Here is a 16,542-nt window from a genome sequence, read left to right on the forward strand (position 1 = left end):
AACCTGGGCAGCTTAAAACGACCCAAATGCATTCTCTCACAGTTCTGGAGGCCCGAAGTCTAACATCAAGAGGTTGGCTGGGCCACACTCCCCCTGGAGGCTTGGGGGGAGGGGGGGAATTCCTTCTTTGCCTCTTCCAGCTTCTGGTGGCTGTCCATATTTTTGACTTGTGGCCACATCACCTCAATCTGTGCCTCTGTGGTCACATTGCCTCCTCCCCTTTGGTCTGCTTCAAAGTTCCCCCTGCGTGTCTCTTATTGAGGATGCTTGTCATTGAGTTTAGGACCCACCCGAGTAATCAGGATCATCTCTTCATCTCCAGATCCTTAACTTAATTACATCTGCAAAGACCTTTTTTCCAAATAAGGTCACCTTCGTAGATTCCAGGGATTTAACATGGACAGCTTTGGGGGCTGTTTTTCAACCCACCACTGGTACCAAATGAAAAGCATAATTCTATATAAGTGATGAATCTGAGGCCTCAAAATATATGAGAGGCTCAGAATCATTTCTAAATATTACAGGTGCTTTTCACCCATATGCTTTGTTGCCTTTTAAAAAAGTAAAATAAAATTTGCTTCAGGGGAAAACAACTACCTTTTTAACTGGTCCACAAAGCACATAAGGTTTTCATTTCAACGTATCAACCCCCCTGCTCTCTTCCAGGTAACTGGGGAAGCAAGGGCTATGTTTATTTGAGTTTACTACTCCTTTCTGCCTCATTCTGAACTCCTTTTGATGAAGTGTCTTTCTGGGCAGTACTGATACTGATCACACCTGATAAACAAGATCTACAATGTGAAAAGTCACTGGTGAGGATACCCCACAATTGGAAAAGTATTTTCAAAACTGACTGCGTCTTTCACAGGAGTAAAAAAAAATTTCCAAATCGCAAACCAACACCCTTTTCATGTCTAGGTAAAGATTCTAAGGAACCCCAGGGTGGATTAGAGACAAATCATGCAAAAATCTCATGAAGAAATCAACAGGAACCCCTACACCTCAAAGAAGACAGCGGCAGAATACGTGTTTTCAAATATATGTCACTTCAACCCCTATTTCCACCCACATTCGGCCCAAGCAGCTGCCCTTACTGGTTGCTCAGGTTAGACTGGGAGCGCGCTGGCTGCTGGTATTTTCCCTGGGGGCATCTTGGCAATAATTCTGGGGGTTCAGATCCTTCGATATCACAGGGGCTGGGGAGGTGGCTCTGTGCTTTATCAGCAGGATGAGTCCCTTACAGGTGTTTCCCAAGACTGGGGACTGTGGACAGGTGACTGAAGTTGGAGGGGAGTCTGATCCCTGACCCTCCCAGCCTCCCTCATTCAGGAAGTTAGTGGCACAGGGCCTCACCTGTGCTTCTCAGGTGTAGCTCTGTTTTGCTCTCCAACGCAGCTTTTTCGGTTAGAGACCCATAGGATCTGAGAAGGGAGGACAAAGTTGGGTGTGGGGTTCTACTACTCCTCTGCGTCCGCAGAACGGGCTCAGCTTTGACCTGGCGTCCAGGGGTCAACTTGGAAACGTTGGCAGAGTGAATTCCCAGAGTTGGAGGCAAAATGATGTCATGGCAAGAGTTCTGGCCCGGACATTGGCGGGCACATCCTTGTCTGCCACCACTCGCTCAGTGACCTTAATCAGCCCCTTCTCTTAGTTCCTCAGTTTCCCATATTTAAAACAAGAGGATTGGACCAGATGTTCTCTGAGGCATCTTCTATCTTCACTATCAGATGCATACATGTTACGTCCTCCAGGTTGATACCTGGGAAGGCTCACTGTCTGTTTCTTTTTCCAGAAAACACGCTCTACACACACCTCAATGAGGCTCATGGCTATATTCAGCAGACCCCTAAATAAGGTCCCAAAGTACAGGACCGTGGTTAGAGTTAAGGGATGTTCGCAGCTATGACAGTATCAGTCATCATCAAACATTAATTAGGTGCCCCAGGTCGGTGCTAGGACTACAGAAATGCGTAAGATGAGCCCCTGCCTCATGCAGATGAGTAAATCGAGGATTGCATTACAGTGTGATAAGTTCCACCACAGGGTTATTAACAAGGCCTCATGACAGACAGGATGGACAGACAAATCAATCTGGGGTGGAGTCAAGCGTGGCTTCCCGGAGGAGGTAACACATGGGCAGACGCGATTTCCTAGGTGGAACAGGGATCAAATCCCTTAGAATGTTCACAGTGAGCACGCTCACTCCACACATACTTGCCAGCTGCCGTGCAACACGTTGCTTCCTCTAAAGGCAGGTGTCTTTCTCATTGTCTAATGACTCCCTTGGGTCTAACACATGGATTGGAAAGGTGTGCACCTAATAGGAGCCCCAGGGGCTGGTCCGGAGGAAGTTGGGAAAAGCTCACTACACCCGGACTTCGAGACAGAGACAGCACAACTGTGGGTTCCAGCAATACCATTTCTGATATGCCACTTTTGAATGTTTGCAACCTGCATTCTGTGCACAGAACACATTCCTTTTTTCTTTTCTTTTCTTTTCTTTTTTTCTTTTTTCCGTTCCCTTTCCCTTTTCCTTTTCTGGTGCAAGTTAGGGGGAAGGGACACAAAAGCTGCTGTTCTCTGGGTGTGTTCCTAAGGTCTCCCTCCGATTCTCCTTAGTCATGGCAGGCTTCTTGGAGGAAGTGCTCAGAAACAAAAGTAAGAGCTAGCTTGACTAATGAGGCTGACATCCAGGGCCCCTTGCTGCCCACACCCGTGCGTGCCACCCTTCCCTGCATTTGACCTTTGTTCCTCTACTAACCTCCCTCCAAGCAGAACCAGGTTTGACCACCCGCCCTTTTCTGGTCAGGGGCCGGACGTGTCCCCTAGGTTCGTCATTCAAAGCTCTTTCGGCCAAACTGGTTCCCCGCGCCCCGCGCCGGGGGCTGGGGACCCGCCGAGCTGCCTCTGTTAGTCCTCCCGGCTGTGAATTACCTTCGGCGGCGGCGGCGGCGGCGGCGGCGGCGCGGCCCCGCCTCCCCTCGGCCGGCCGGCGGTTCAAGTGCAGGTTCGCAGCTGGGAGCGAAGAGGCGACACCCCTCGCTCGCGCACGGCGACCTGCTCCTCGGGCGGCTGCGGGCGGGGAGGGGACAGCGCTCGGCGCGGCGGCCAGCAGTCCGGCGAGGGAGCGTCGGAACCCCCCGCGGCGCGGATTGCCCGGCGTTAAGTTGAGGAGGCGTCCGAAGCGGGCTCCGGGCGGGGAGGCGGCGGCTGGAGTGGGGGCCCGGCCCCGCCGGGGTTAAGTCTCGCCTGCTCCCTGCTGCCCGGCTGGCGGCCCGCCGCCTTCAGTGAGAGGCCGGCGCCCCGCAAGGACCCTTCCCCCCCCCCTCCGTCCCCCTCCCCGCCTGCGGGAGGGCGGACAGTGGGGGCTGCTGGGCAGGAAGCCCTCCACCCCCCCTCCAACTCCACCCCCCCCCCCCCCGCGCCCCGTCAGCCCCGCGCCCCGGGGGGTGCCCAGAGTGAGAGGGGCCGAGATGGCCGATGAGATTGACTGGCTGGACTTGCCCGGCCGGTGGACCTACGGAGTTGACCGCGGTGGGAGAATCTTCTTCATCAAGTACGTTGGTCTCTCTCGTTTTGCCATTTTATGTTTTCTTTCGAGTTGTCCAACTTGGAAGGTGGCAGGGCGGGGGGCAGGCTGAGCGGTAGGGGGAAGCGATGGCTGGAAAGGCAGGCATGACTAATAAGTTTATCGCCGCCTGTTTGAATGTGTCTCCCGCCTTTTCCTCAATGGGTCAAGGTCCAGCTAAGGCTGGGCATGTCCTCCTCTGGAAAGGCAGGGCGCGGCAGGGCAGGTGCGGGCCTTTCCGGCTGGTCCCCATTCACGGGGGACTGAGTGGGGGGGGGGGCAGCGGGTGCCCGAAGCAGGATGATTGGACCCAGTGTCCAGTGGGCCCGTCATTCCTTTCAACCCCGTCCCCTGAAAGGGCCAGGGGTATGTTCTTTCTCTTGCCGCCCCCCCCCCCCCCCACCAGATTTTCCTACAGAACACTTGGGCTAAGAGACATCACACCAGGAGACCCTGTCTCAGCCACCAGTTCCTGGCCGTCCCTCATCCCAGGACTCTGTGTTGCCAGGAAGACAGCCCCTCTCCCTTCCTGCTTCCTTTATGGGGCCGTGTGGTCAAGGGGAAGGAGAAGATGCCCACGGCGCATTTGGCATTCTTTAAGGAGAGGGAGCCTCTGCTGCTCTCAGTAATATATTAGTACCGTTATATTAATTTCATAAACCAAAATGGCTCTGGCATAATCTCATTATAACAGAGTGGCCTCGCTGGTGCGATTTTGGCCCGCTCCTGCTATAGTCGTTCTTTGCCAGGATAGAAATCTCCCGATAATGTAGCAAGTCTAGAAGCACAGCATTCTGAACTGTTACCCACCCATGATGGGTTTTTTCTTCCTCAAGATAGCCACTCACAGAACATTAGAGCTGAAAGGGAGCCTTGGCTGCAACCCCCTCATTTTTCAGATGGGGAGGTGAGGTCTACAGAGAGGAAGGGTACTTGTTCCAGATAAAACCACTTGTTAATCAGAGCTCAGGCCAAGCCCGGTACCCGCCGACTTTAGAGCACTGCTTTCCCTCCAGCACCGAACTGGAGCCCAAGGAAGCCAGCGGATTTTCCCCGTGCTTCTCCGTTGCCACACTTGCTTTAGGCCTTTCTTCTGTAATTATCATCGCCATGATCATAATTGATGCTGTAATTAGATTGTGTTAGAAATTAGCTCCACTGAAGTTCTCGATCCTGGGTCAGATTCTTAAATAACAGAACTTCACCGGTATTAAAACCGGAGTCCCTTTGGTCAGTGGTTTCAGACTTTTGAGTCCATGTAAATCACCGGAGGAATGGATGGAGAAAAGGCCGCTTCCTGAGCCCCGCCTCCAGAGATCCACATCTGGGGCGGGGCCTTCGCCTGTGTATTTCCAGGAGCTCCTCAGCTGAAGTGGTTAATTTGGCTGTCCTCCTCTTTCTTCCCAGACTCTTGCGTGCCTTCCAGCTTCTCTTGGCCTTTCACTCCACGAACATTCGAGTAGCCACTGTTTGTGTGCCACACCGCGAGGCATTAGAGATTAAAAAAACAAAACAAAACAGTAAGATACAGGTTTTTCCTTGAAGGTGATAGGGAGAAAATGCAAATAAATACTTGGGAAATAATAGGATATATTCTCGAGGTATTTGCATGATGGTCTAGGAACACAAGAAAAAAAGAACTGACGTTCTTTGGGGAGCAGAGGGAGAGCTTTCTGGAGGAGGAGACATTTGGGCTGATTCTGGAGCAGAGGACCAGGGTGAAAGGGGCCCTGAAGCAGAGGCCTGTGAGAAGGAGGGCGCTGATGAGTGCCAGGGCACAGGTTGTCTAGAACACTCTGAGGGGGTCAGTGGAGATGGAGTGGAGGCTGCAGGGGTGCTGCAGAAGAGGGGGCAGGACCAATAAGAAGGGGCAGCTTTGGAGAGGCCTTGTGTGTTAGGCTAAGGGGTTTGAACTTGGTCCTGCAGGTGATAGGAAACCAAAGGAGATTTTTATTTTTATTATTTTTAAAATGTTTATTCCCTTATTTGTGTGTTTGTTTTTAATTTTTTTATATTTTTTATTTTTGAGAGAGAGAGAGAGAGAGAGAGTGCAAGCAGGGGAGGGGCAGAGAGAGAGGGAGACACAGAATCCGAAGCAGGCTCCAGGCTGTGAGCTGTCAGCACAGAGCCTGACACGGGGCTCGAACCCACAAACTGTGAGATCGTGACCTGAGCCCAAGTCAGACGCTTAATTGACTGAGCCACCCAGGTGCCCCTTTATTTTTATTTATTTATTTTTTGTCTTATTTAAGTCATCTCGACACCAAACAGGACCCCGAGATCAAGAATCACACGTTCTTATGACTGAGTCAGCTAGGCACCCCCCAAAGGAGATTTTTAAGAGGATCGACACACCTAGACCTGGGCTTTGGAAGGATCCCTCTGGCAGCTGTGTGGGCAGATGATGACTTAAAGGCTGAACAGGGGCGTAGGGGGAGAAACTTGGGGTTTGGAGAGCAGTCAGGGGTGACTGCTGAAGTCCAGGAGGCAGCTGATGAGGCCTGGATTTAGGTGGTGAGGTTACAGGGAGGAGAGATAGGAGAAATCTTTAGGAGGGTGTTCATTTACGGCCTGAATGTTGGGGAAGAGAGGGAAAAGGAAAAATCAAAGATGAATCTCAGAGATTTTAACTTGAGTGTGACAGAGATGAGGCGTATGGGACAAGGAATGGATTTTAGGGGGCGTATAGATTCAGGGGAAAGTATTGAATTTGAAGTCCCTGCGGGACCTTCAGGAGGTCATGTCTGACAGGCAAGTGGATGTACAGACAGCGGCCTGGGCTGGAGAGGAAGTCCTGGGAGTCGTTGCATAGGGTGGAACCGTCCAGAAATGTGTGACCAAGAAGATGGGGGTACCCAGGCAGCACCAGTGTAGAAGGAAAGGATAGAGGAAGAGAGACCAGAGATTGCAGGATGGTTGCGAGGGAAGGGCACTGCCCTAGCAGGAGGAGGAGAGAGATGGTAAGAGGAAGGAACGGTCAAGAGTGGAAAGGCCAAATGAGCTTAAAACTGGAAAGTGGCTAGAACTAAGGAGGTCTTTACTGACTTCTAAGAAAAGTGGGTTCAGGGGAGGACTGAGGACAGAAACCAGATTGCAAAGGATGGATGAGAGGGAGACCAGGAAGTGGGGACAGCTAGAGGGGACCAGTTTCCAAGAAGGATGCTGGGTCAGTAAGAAGAGGAACAAGCTGGGAGGGGAGGCGGAGGGTTCAGACCAGAAGACAAAGACCAGAGTGGGGCTAAGCAGACGATGACCTGAGAGGGAGAGAGAAGTGGAAGAGACAATCTTGTGATACTCAATAGAATAAAGTTCTGGAAAAAACAGGAGATGATGGGGACTATAACCCAGGCAGAGAGATTAGCCTTACGTGGAGGAAGGCCGCTTCTTCATGTAGAGACGAGTATTTTTTTAAAATTTTTTTCAATGTTTATTTGTTTTTGAGAGACAGACGGATAGAGCGTGAGCGGGGGAGGGGCAGAGAGAGAGGGAGACACAGAATCTGAAGCAGGCTCCAGGCTCTGGGCTGTCAGCCCAGAGCCCGATGTGGGGCTCGAACCCATGGACCATGAGATCATGCCCTGAGCTGCAGTCGGACGCTTAACTGGCTGAGTGAGCCACCCAGGTGCCCCTAGAGACAAGTATTAAGGTGGGGATATGGGTGCTTTGGGGGGTGGCTGGTTGGGTGTATTGAGGAAGCTCCTGACTGATGGTTTCTGGTTTTTCTTGAAGTAAGTGATAAGATTGTCCATTGAGAACGGGGAAGGGGGAGGAAAGAAGAGGCTGGTGAGGGGATTGAGGTTGATGGGGAAGCTTTAGAACACTCTGCAAATGGCAACTGGCCGGGGCCCCTGAAGAAGATGCTAGGTGGCACTTAGGGACCAGGTAAGCGTGGGGACTATGGGTTTGCAGTGACATCGGTCCTCCCAGTTTTACAGTTCTCTGTCAGCCCAAAGCCAGGGGTGGAGACAGCCTGTGACTGCATCGTTCTGGGCCAGGAGCCGGCAAGGGGAGTAGCAGAACGACAGGGGAAAGACGTTGAGGTTGCGGGATCGTGTCCACCTCTGTGACCCTGGGATTGTCCATGATGCCCAGGACGCGTGGAGATGGTCGTCTGAGGGAACGATGTGAGAGGAGAAGAGGAATCGGGGCCAGAAGGTGTCCAGGTGGCTGTAGAGGAAGTGTAAGGGCGTGAGTTTCCCCGCACACTTAAAGTTCACACTGGCTGACTTTCCTCTTCCTGGGCTTCCTCTCCCACTGCCTCCCGGCACCAAAGCCCACGACACAGGGCATCTCTGTGGGTGCACAATGGTTCGAGGGCCCTGGGGGCACCAGAACGGTGACTTTGTTTCTTGTCTCCTCATCAGACGGGTGAGTCCACTGGGAAACCCCGTCCTGTAGCAGGTGTCCAAACTTAGAGAAACATTAGTGGAGTCCAGTGAAAAAAGAAAGCATGTGTCCACACGAAGACTTAGGCATAGGTGTTCCTGGCAGCTTTGTAATGGCCCGACCTGAAAACAACCTGAATGTCCATCACCAGGTGAGTAGATGGACACCGTGGTATATTCTATGATGGAATACTACTCAGTAATGAAGCGGAATCAACTGTGAACACATGTTACCACGGAGAGGGGAGAGAGAGAGAGAGAGAGAGAGAAAATAAAGGGAGAGAAGGAGAGCAGGAGGAAGAAAATAAGAAAGAAGTCAAAGAAGTCTAGCTTGCATGATTCCTTTACATAAAATTCTAGAAACTCTAGAAAATGCAAACTAATCTATAGAAACAGGAAGCAGATTAGTTGTTGTTGGGGGGGCGGTGCAGGTGGAAAGAGCTGACAGCGTGGGAGAGAGGAATTATGAGGGGGCACAAAGGAAAACTGGGGGGTTCACATCTCGATTTCGGTGATAGTTTCACAGGTATATACACATGTCAACACTTTACATGGTACGCTTTAAATATGTGCAGCATTGTACATGGTATATCTTACTTCAATAAAACTTCTTAATGAGATTTGTTATATGAATTAAAGTATTAAGGATACTTTAACATCAGTGAGTAGAGTCCTGTCCTGGACCCCAAGGCCCCACCCCAAAGCCTGGATGATGCAGGTGATACAGACCCCTCTCCTCCACGTGCCTGGGTTGGCCCAGAAAGTCAGGTGCCTCGTGTGGGTCACATCTGGCTCTGGAAAAATTAATATCATTTGGTTGGTGGGGGTGGAGAAATGTTGATGGGTTCATCTGCCTCCCAGTCTAGACCCAGCGGATCTGTGGTCTTGGGGAGCCCAACTTGCCGGGAGTGAGCTGTTAGAATCCTGACTTCATCAGTTATTGATCATATGATTTGGGGCAAGTCCCTTAACCTCTCTGAACCTCAGGTTCATCATCTGTAAGATTCCTCATGTGAAGGACTGTTGTGAACGAAAACATTTAACATTGAGACACCCAAGGACTAGGGGTTCACCTAGCCTCCTCCTCTTGTATCCGTTGAGAAGCTGCCAGTTAAGTACCTTCACTGTTCTCCCCAGAGACTTCACCTGTCACCCCAAATGTCACCTCCTTACTGCACCCTTCGTGCTGTTCCCCTTCCTTAATTTCGTCCCGGATAGCACTTCCTCCTCTGTGATGGGATAATGCTCTTTATGCGTAGCTACAATAGGGATAGGGTATACTTCCTATTATATTACATTGCAACCATTTTTTTATATGTCTGTTTCCCCCGTGGGTTATAAATTCTTTGAGGTCAGGGTCAGATGTTATTTATTTCTGAATCCTCAGCATCTACTCAGTGAATGCTTTGTGCATGTGAATGAATGAATGGCTGTGTGGATTCATCTATCTCACGTGCCTGGGATCAGACCGTCAGTGTTGGTGTGAATTGGGAGAGGGATGTCCTACTCCGGGAAACCTCTATTGTATCTGAGACTTTTTTTTTTATGGGTTTTTGGGGTTTTTTTGAGACAGAGAGAAACAGAGCATGAGCGGGGGAGGGGCAGAGAGAGAGGGAGACACAGAATCCGAAGCAGGCTCCAGGCTCTGAGCTGTCAGCACAGAGCCCGAAGTGGGGCTCCAACCCAACAACCGTGAGATCGTGGCCTGAGCCAAAGTCGACACTTAACCGACTGAGCCACCCAGGCGCCCCAGTATCTGACACTTTCTTATTGTTTTTTTTTTTTTTTTTTTTTTTTTTTTTTTTGTAGCGATGAGGAAAAGTCAACCAGCTGGGTGCACCCTGGTACGGAATCACCCATCCAGAGTGGACACTCCTCCAGCCCAGGTAAGGAGCTTGGCTGTCCCCACCTTTGCAATTGAGGAGGAAGCGATGGCTTGAGGCAGCATAACTGCCCTGACTCTGCTTCTGACTTTTTCTTTTCGGCATGGATGGATTCAGCTTAGCATTTGGACCACCTGGGGAGGGTGCAGGAACGTTGATGCTCACCTTGAGGTCTTTCTGAGTTTCCAGCTCTGTAGTTAGTATATGGGACCGATCTTTGAGGACACAGATTTGACCCCTCTGTCATCCCCCTGCCCAGTCAGAAACTCCTCTCCATCTTCAGAGCTCTTGAGCTAGGCGTAATCCCAGCTCCTGGTGCTGTACCATAGAACCGTGTGCCATGATGGAAATGTTCTCTCTCTGAGCTGCCCGGCAGAGTCACCATTAACCACAAATAGCTACTGAGCGATTGCAACGTGATTAGTGTGGCTGAGGAAGTGAACTGTTACGTTTGAATTCATTCAAATTTAAGTAGCCCCACATGGCTAGTAGGAATGCCTTCACCCTGGGGTGGGGGTGGGGGGACATGAGAGAAAAGGGCACGGGGCCCACACTGACTGCTTACTGTAGAGCAGACTCCAGTGCTAGCCCAGGCCAGTGGGAAGGTGAGGACACGTACAGGCGGAATTTCAGTCTAAATGGGGGAGGCAGAGACACCAAGAATGAGAAGGGCTGGGGTACTTCGAGTGGACAGGCAGTGTTCCTCTTCAGAATGCTGCCACAGACCCACCCTCGCTGGCCTTCTGGCCCTTCCGCTGACTGCACACCACGTGGTTCTAGGAGTCTGGGTCGCTCACGGGACACAGCCAGCACTGCGGGACACATTGGGTTAAGTAAGGTGTTGGCCTGCCCAGAGCCCATTTTCTTTTAGATTCTGGGCTAGGATCATTGTGTTGTCAGGGCTGGAAGGGACTTCAGGGACCCTGGAACCCAACGCCTTCTTTCAAGGGTGGGAAGATCGAAGAACAGAGAGGAAGTACCTGGCCGTTCAGCTGCGCAAAGCCATGCCAGGGTGAAATGCCTAAGTTCTAGAGGCAGAGAGGCCTGGGCTCAAATCTTGACTCAAATCCTGACTTTCTGTCAGGGTGGTCTTGAGCAAGTGGCTTAAATCTTCTGGGACTTGGCTCTTCTTCATTGGCAAAATAGGGATAGGACAGCGAACCTCCGAAGATGATACCAAAGGCTACCCAAGAGAATCACCATCAGTGGAGGTGACCGCTATCGCTGTGGTCACTGTTGTTACTTCTGACATGAAGTAAGGCCTCTTGCCCCAAGATCGGGCTGTGTCCCTCTCCTGGGTTGCTGTTTTTGCTGCTATCCGTGTTTAAAATTTGATTGCGTGTACCTCGCTATGGCCCTAGGTAGGACTAGAAGACGGATAAAAGCCTGTGAGCCAATTACTTCATTCTGGGCTGCAGCCAACTGGTTGTCCGAGGCTGGGAAGGGGTTAAGATGCCCCTGAAGCTTGCTGGGAGGGCAGCTGCCTCAGCGGGCACTCCGCCTGGACAGGAATATAAGCACTTCTTGGTGTTGCCCGGGCAGAGAGGGCAGTGTGGAGGGAAGTTGCTGGAAAAGGCAGGGGACAAAATCCACGCTGGCCTCTTTCCCAGGCACATCACAGTGGCAGGATTATTTATGATTCTGACCCAATGGGGATCCCTCTACTTGGGGAGACTGCCAACCCACGCCCTTCTGAATGGGAACGTCCTCCCACAGGGACAGAGGGGAACAAGTAGCATTTATGGAGCAGCACAGAGGAAAGAATGTCAGCTTTGGAGGCAGTAGAGACCAGACTCACATCCCAGACCAGACACTTCCTGTGTGACCTTAAGCAAGTTGATTAACCTCTCTGGGCCTCAGTTTCCTCGTCTATAAAAATGTTCAAGCCAATGCCTACCTATTATATACTGCTTTTGTGCAAATTGAATATGCTAACAGTGGTAAAATGTGTAGCTGAGAGGAAGGAAGCACTAAGTGGCAGCTGGTGTTATTATTTCTATGGACCAAGCCCTGGGAGGGGAGCCGGGTTCATTGGCTTCCCTGATTCTTTGAAGCAGCAGCATCACCACCAACACTAACCATGGAAATCTAGACCCTTGAGAAATAGAGGTGAATAAAACGAATTATACAGACTGGGCCCGCCACTCTATAGAACCCAGGTTCTGCCCTCCAGCAGCTTGTGCCCGGAGGCAGCTGATAATATGGCGGGAGAGATTCAGCCCAAGAGTGAATGGCTATGTTTTGTAAAACCTCATACACAAGGCAGGTGTTTGGCTTGACCAGACAGGTGGCAGTGATCATCTGTCAAGAGAATCCACACATGTTTTACAATAGGTCAGCCACAGGGCTCTTGCACGCCCAAAAGGAATGATCTCCACCAGTGCCCTGCCTGTCCCCACCTTGGACAGTGGTTTCCCTTGAGTTTCTCAGAAGACCCTTCCTCTGCCTTGGGGTGGAGGAATCCCGTTTGTCAGGGAGGCAGGATGCTCTTTTGGGGGGATGGGTAGGATGAAACAGTACCTAATAGAGCGCTCTTAAGAGATAGAGTGCTAAGAGAGCCCCACTCTTAGGGGCTGCAGCCACCTGCAGGGAGTGCCTGGGCACCTCCGAGCCATGGTCACCTTCTGTATCTATTCAGGTTTTGCTCACTCTGTAAGCCTGTGATTCTCTGCTCTGAGCATTTCCATGGATATTTTTTTTTTCAGAGGTGCTATTAAAAAAAATTTTGTTCTAGATTAACCAGACAGAAAATCAACAGAGAAGGATTAATAACCTTAAATGGCCTTAAATGACATATTAGATCAAATGAATTTAATGGTTACAGACATAACGTTCCACCCCAGACCAGAAGATACATTCTTCTCAAGGGCACATGGAACATTTTCCAAAGTAGATCACATTTTAAGACACAAAACAAGTATCAGTAAATTTAAGAAGAATGAAATCATATCAAGCATCTTTTCAAACCACGATGGTATGAAACTAAAAGTCAATTACAAGAACAGTGGAAAAATCACAAATATGTGGATGCTATATGCTACCGACCAACCAATGGGTCAACACAGAAATCAAAGGAGGAATGAAAAAATACCTTGAGACAAATGAAAACAGAAATACGACATACCAAAATCTCTGGGATGCAGCAAAAACAGTTCCACGAGGAATGTTCATAGCAATATGGGTCTACCTCAGGAAACAAGAAAATCTCAAATAACCAAACCAACTTTACACCTATAGGAACTAGAAAAAGAACAAGAAGTGAAGCCCACAGTTAGTAGAAGGAAGGAAATAACAAATCTCTGGGTGGAGATAAATGAAATGGAGACTGGAAAAGACAATAAAAAAGATGAACTAAGAGCTGGCTCTTTGAAAAGATAAAATTGACGTGCTTTTAGCTTGACCCACCAAGAAAAGGAGAGAGAGGGCTCAAGCAAATAAAATCAGAAGTGAAGGAGAAGTTACAACTGACACCACAGAAATACAAAGGATCATAAGACACTACTATGAACAATTATATGCTAGTAAATTACCCAACCTAGAAGAAATGGATACATTTCTAGAAACATGCCATCTTCTTTCTCAGGCTGAACCATGAAGAAATAGTAAGTGTGAATAGACCAATTACTGGTAAGGAAATGGAATCACTAATCAAAAACCTCCCAAGAAACAAAAGCCCAGGACCAAATGGCTTCATGGGTAAATTCTACCAAACATTCAAAGAAGATTTAATACCTATCTTTCTCGATCTCTTCTAAAAAAATGAAGAGGAAGGAATGCTTCCAAACTCATTTTATGAGGCCAGCATTACCCTCATACCAAAACCAGACCAGGACACCAGACAAAAAGAAAATTATGGGCCAGTATTCTTGATGAACATAATTGCAAAAATTCTCAACAAAATATTAGCAAACCGCCTTCAACAATACATTAATAGGATCATTTACCACGATTGAATGGTATTTATTTCAGGGATGCCCAGAAATAAACCTACGCATATATGGTCAATTAATTTATGACAAATGAGGCAAGAATATGGAATGGAGAAAGGACAGTCTCTCTAAAAAATTTTTTAAAGTTTATTTATTTTGAGAGAGAGAGAGCAACTGGGGGGGGGGTGCAGAGAGAGAGAGGGAGAGAGAGAAAATCCCAAGCAGGCTCTGCACTGCCACTGCAGAGCCCGATGCAGAGCTCGAACTCATGAGCCATGAAATCATGACCTGAGCTGAAGTCAAGAGTTGGACGCTTAACTGACTGAGCCACCCAGGTGCCCCAGGACAGTCTCTTTAAATGGTGCTGGGAAAACTGGACAGCTATATGCAAAAGAATGAAACTAGACCACTATTTTACATATACACAAAAATTAACTCAAAATGGATTAAAGATTTGAATGTAGGACTTGAAGCCATAAAACTCCTAGAAGACAATAAATTCCTTGACCCTAGTCTTGGTGATGACTTTTTGGAGCTGACTCTAAAGGCAAGGGCAACAGAAGCAAAAATAAACAAATGGTACCGCATCACACTCAAAAGCTTCTGCACAGCCAAGGGAACCATCCACAGAATGAAAAGGCGACGTACAGAATGGGAGAACATATTTGCACGTCATGTATCTGATAAGGGGTTAATATCCAAAATACATAAAGAACTCGTATCACTCAATAACAAAAACAAAACCAAACCAAAAAACCCACACAACACACAAACCACATAACCCAAGACAAAAAACATTCTGATCAACAAGGGGGCAGAGGACCTGAATAGACATCCTTCCAAAGAAGACATATACATGGCCAATAGACACACAAAAAGATGCTTAACATCACTTATCCTCAGGGAAGGGCAATCAAAACCACAACAAGATATTACAGCACAGCTGTCAGAATGGCTATTATCAAAAAGACTAGATGCCACAAGCATTGGCGAGGATACAAGAGAAAAGGGAACCCTCATGCACCATTGGTGGGAATGCAGACTGCTACAGCCACTCTGGAAAACAATATGGCCGATGAATGGGTAAAGACGTGGTATATATCTGATAGAATACTACTCAGCCATAAACAAGAATGAAATCCTGCCACTTGTGACAGCAAGGATGGACCAGGAGACAGGTGTGCGACGTGACATGAGAAAGACAAATACCGTATGATTTCCCTTTTATGTGGAATCTAAACAGGAAGACAGAAGAACAGGCTACATACAACTCGTTGATAATAGAACCGTGGTTGCTGGAGGGGAGGGGAGCTGGTGGGGGGCTGAATGGGTGGAGGAGGTCAAGAGGTACAAACTTCCAATTAGAAAATAAGGAAATATGTAATGTACAGCACCGTGACTATAGTCAGTAAAAGTTGCCAAGGGTAAATCCTAAAAGTTCTCATCGCAAGAAAAAGTCCTCAGTATCTTGTCCAGAAGCAGCAGAAGCTGGTGGTAATGATACTGGCCTGGGGTTTGGAGGCTTGAGTCCGGTTCTGATGTTGGGTGCTAATCGCCTGTGAGGCCTGGGGCAAGGGATCCGCCCTTGGATCTTGATTGTGCTTCTGTGTCGGGAGAGGGCTGTGGGATCGCCCTGAGCGCCCTTCCAGGGGAACCACCTGTGCGTTCACCGCTGGGTCCCTGGGGCTGGCGCAGGGCCTGGCCCAGAGTAGCTGCTCAGGAAAAGCTTGTCGAAGGAACGAGCAAACCCTGTAAGGTAGCGATCCATTTGGTCACTTAACTGCCATCCCTCTTCTTTGCTAGAAACAGACCAATGGGGATGACGGACCAAAAAGGGTGAGAGATAGGTGGGTTTGAGCACTTTTGGCTGGTCTGTGAATTTTCCTAGTTCTCCGGGCCCCATCCCTCCTGAGCACAGACCCGGTGTACGGGGCTGAGAAGAAAGAGAGGGTCATGTTGTGAATTTGCTTCCTCACAGGGTTGCCCAAAGGCTGGGAGATGGATTCTACCCAGGAGGGAGCCGTGTACTTCATCAAGTGAGTAAGATGGGAGTTTCTTTCTGGTGTGGCTGTTGGGCCTGCTGTTTTGGTCACTGATGCCTCCCTGGGTGGGGGGTGGGGGGGTTGTTAAAAGGGCTGCTCTTGCACTGAAGGCCTTGCTGGGGTCTGTGAGTGGCCAGGAGGCCTCCAGCCTGGCAGAGAAAGCTAGGTGGTGTGTGTGTGTGTGTGTGTGTGTGTGTGTGTGTGTGTGTGTGTTTATGCACGTGCGCATATGGGGTGTGTATGTTTCTGTTGGCCTCGGAGGGCCAGTGTCAATCATGGAAAGTCTTCTCAGTTTGGATGGGTGGGTGGAGTGCTGGGGGGAGCAGGGATGGCTCAACAAAGTAAAGCAAAGCGGCTGCTTTAGACACCCCCGTGGGACAAAAGTCTCCGAGGAAGGAGACAGAGCGCGAGGAAGCCCGAAAGAGACAGGGAGTGGAGCAGGAGGAGGGAAGGTGTGAGTGAGGTGCGCGGACAGGCAGGTTGGGCCGTGGCAAGGCCCACTCCGTCTCTCTTGCTCTCCTAGACGGAGCATCTGTGACCCTGGAGGTGGCGGGGTACGTGCGGTGCTGTTTTTCCCTGGGGTTTGGTCACGCTCCGCCGTGGGCCGGGCTAGCTGGGTGCTCTCGGCAGCCGGCAGGACACCTGGGGAAGGCGCCCCGGATGTAACCTTGGAAGCAGAAGAGAACTCTTTGGGCTGGGGTGGTCCACGTCTACCCGATTGGTTTCATTTCCCGC

General features: G+C 49.7%; 1 protein-coding gene across 1 annotated transcript in view; it reads left to right on the plus strand.

Annotated features, from left to right (window-relative positions):
* Positions 1–2,810: 2,810 nt before the first annotated feature.
* The window catches only part of PLEKHA6 (pleckstrin homology domain containing A6), a 145,792-nt gene continuing 132,060 nt past the window's right edge, over positions 2,811–16,542 (plus strand). Inside the window, 3 exon segments of the mRNA XM_045456331.1 lie at positions 2,811–3,556; positions 9,763–9,839; positions 15,744–15,801. Of these exon segments, the coding sequence (XP_045312287.1) occupies positions 3,474–3,556; positions 9,763–9,839; positions 15,744–15,801 (218 nt within the window). The 5' untranslated portion in view covers positions 2,811–3,473.

The sequence above is a fragment of the Leopardus geoffroyi genome, chromosome C3 (genome assembly GCF_018350155.1).
Source record: "Leopardus geoffroyi isolate Oge1 chromosome C3, O.geoffroyi_Oge1_pat1.0, whole genome shotgun sequence".
Lineage (NCBI taxonomy): Eukaryota > Metazoa > Chordata > Mammalia > Carnivora > Felidae > Leopardus > Leopardus geoffroyi.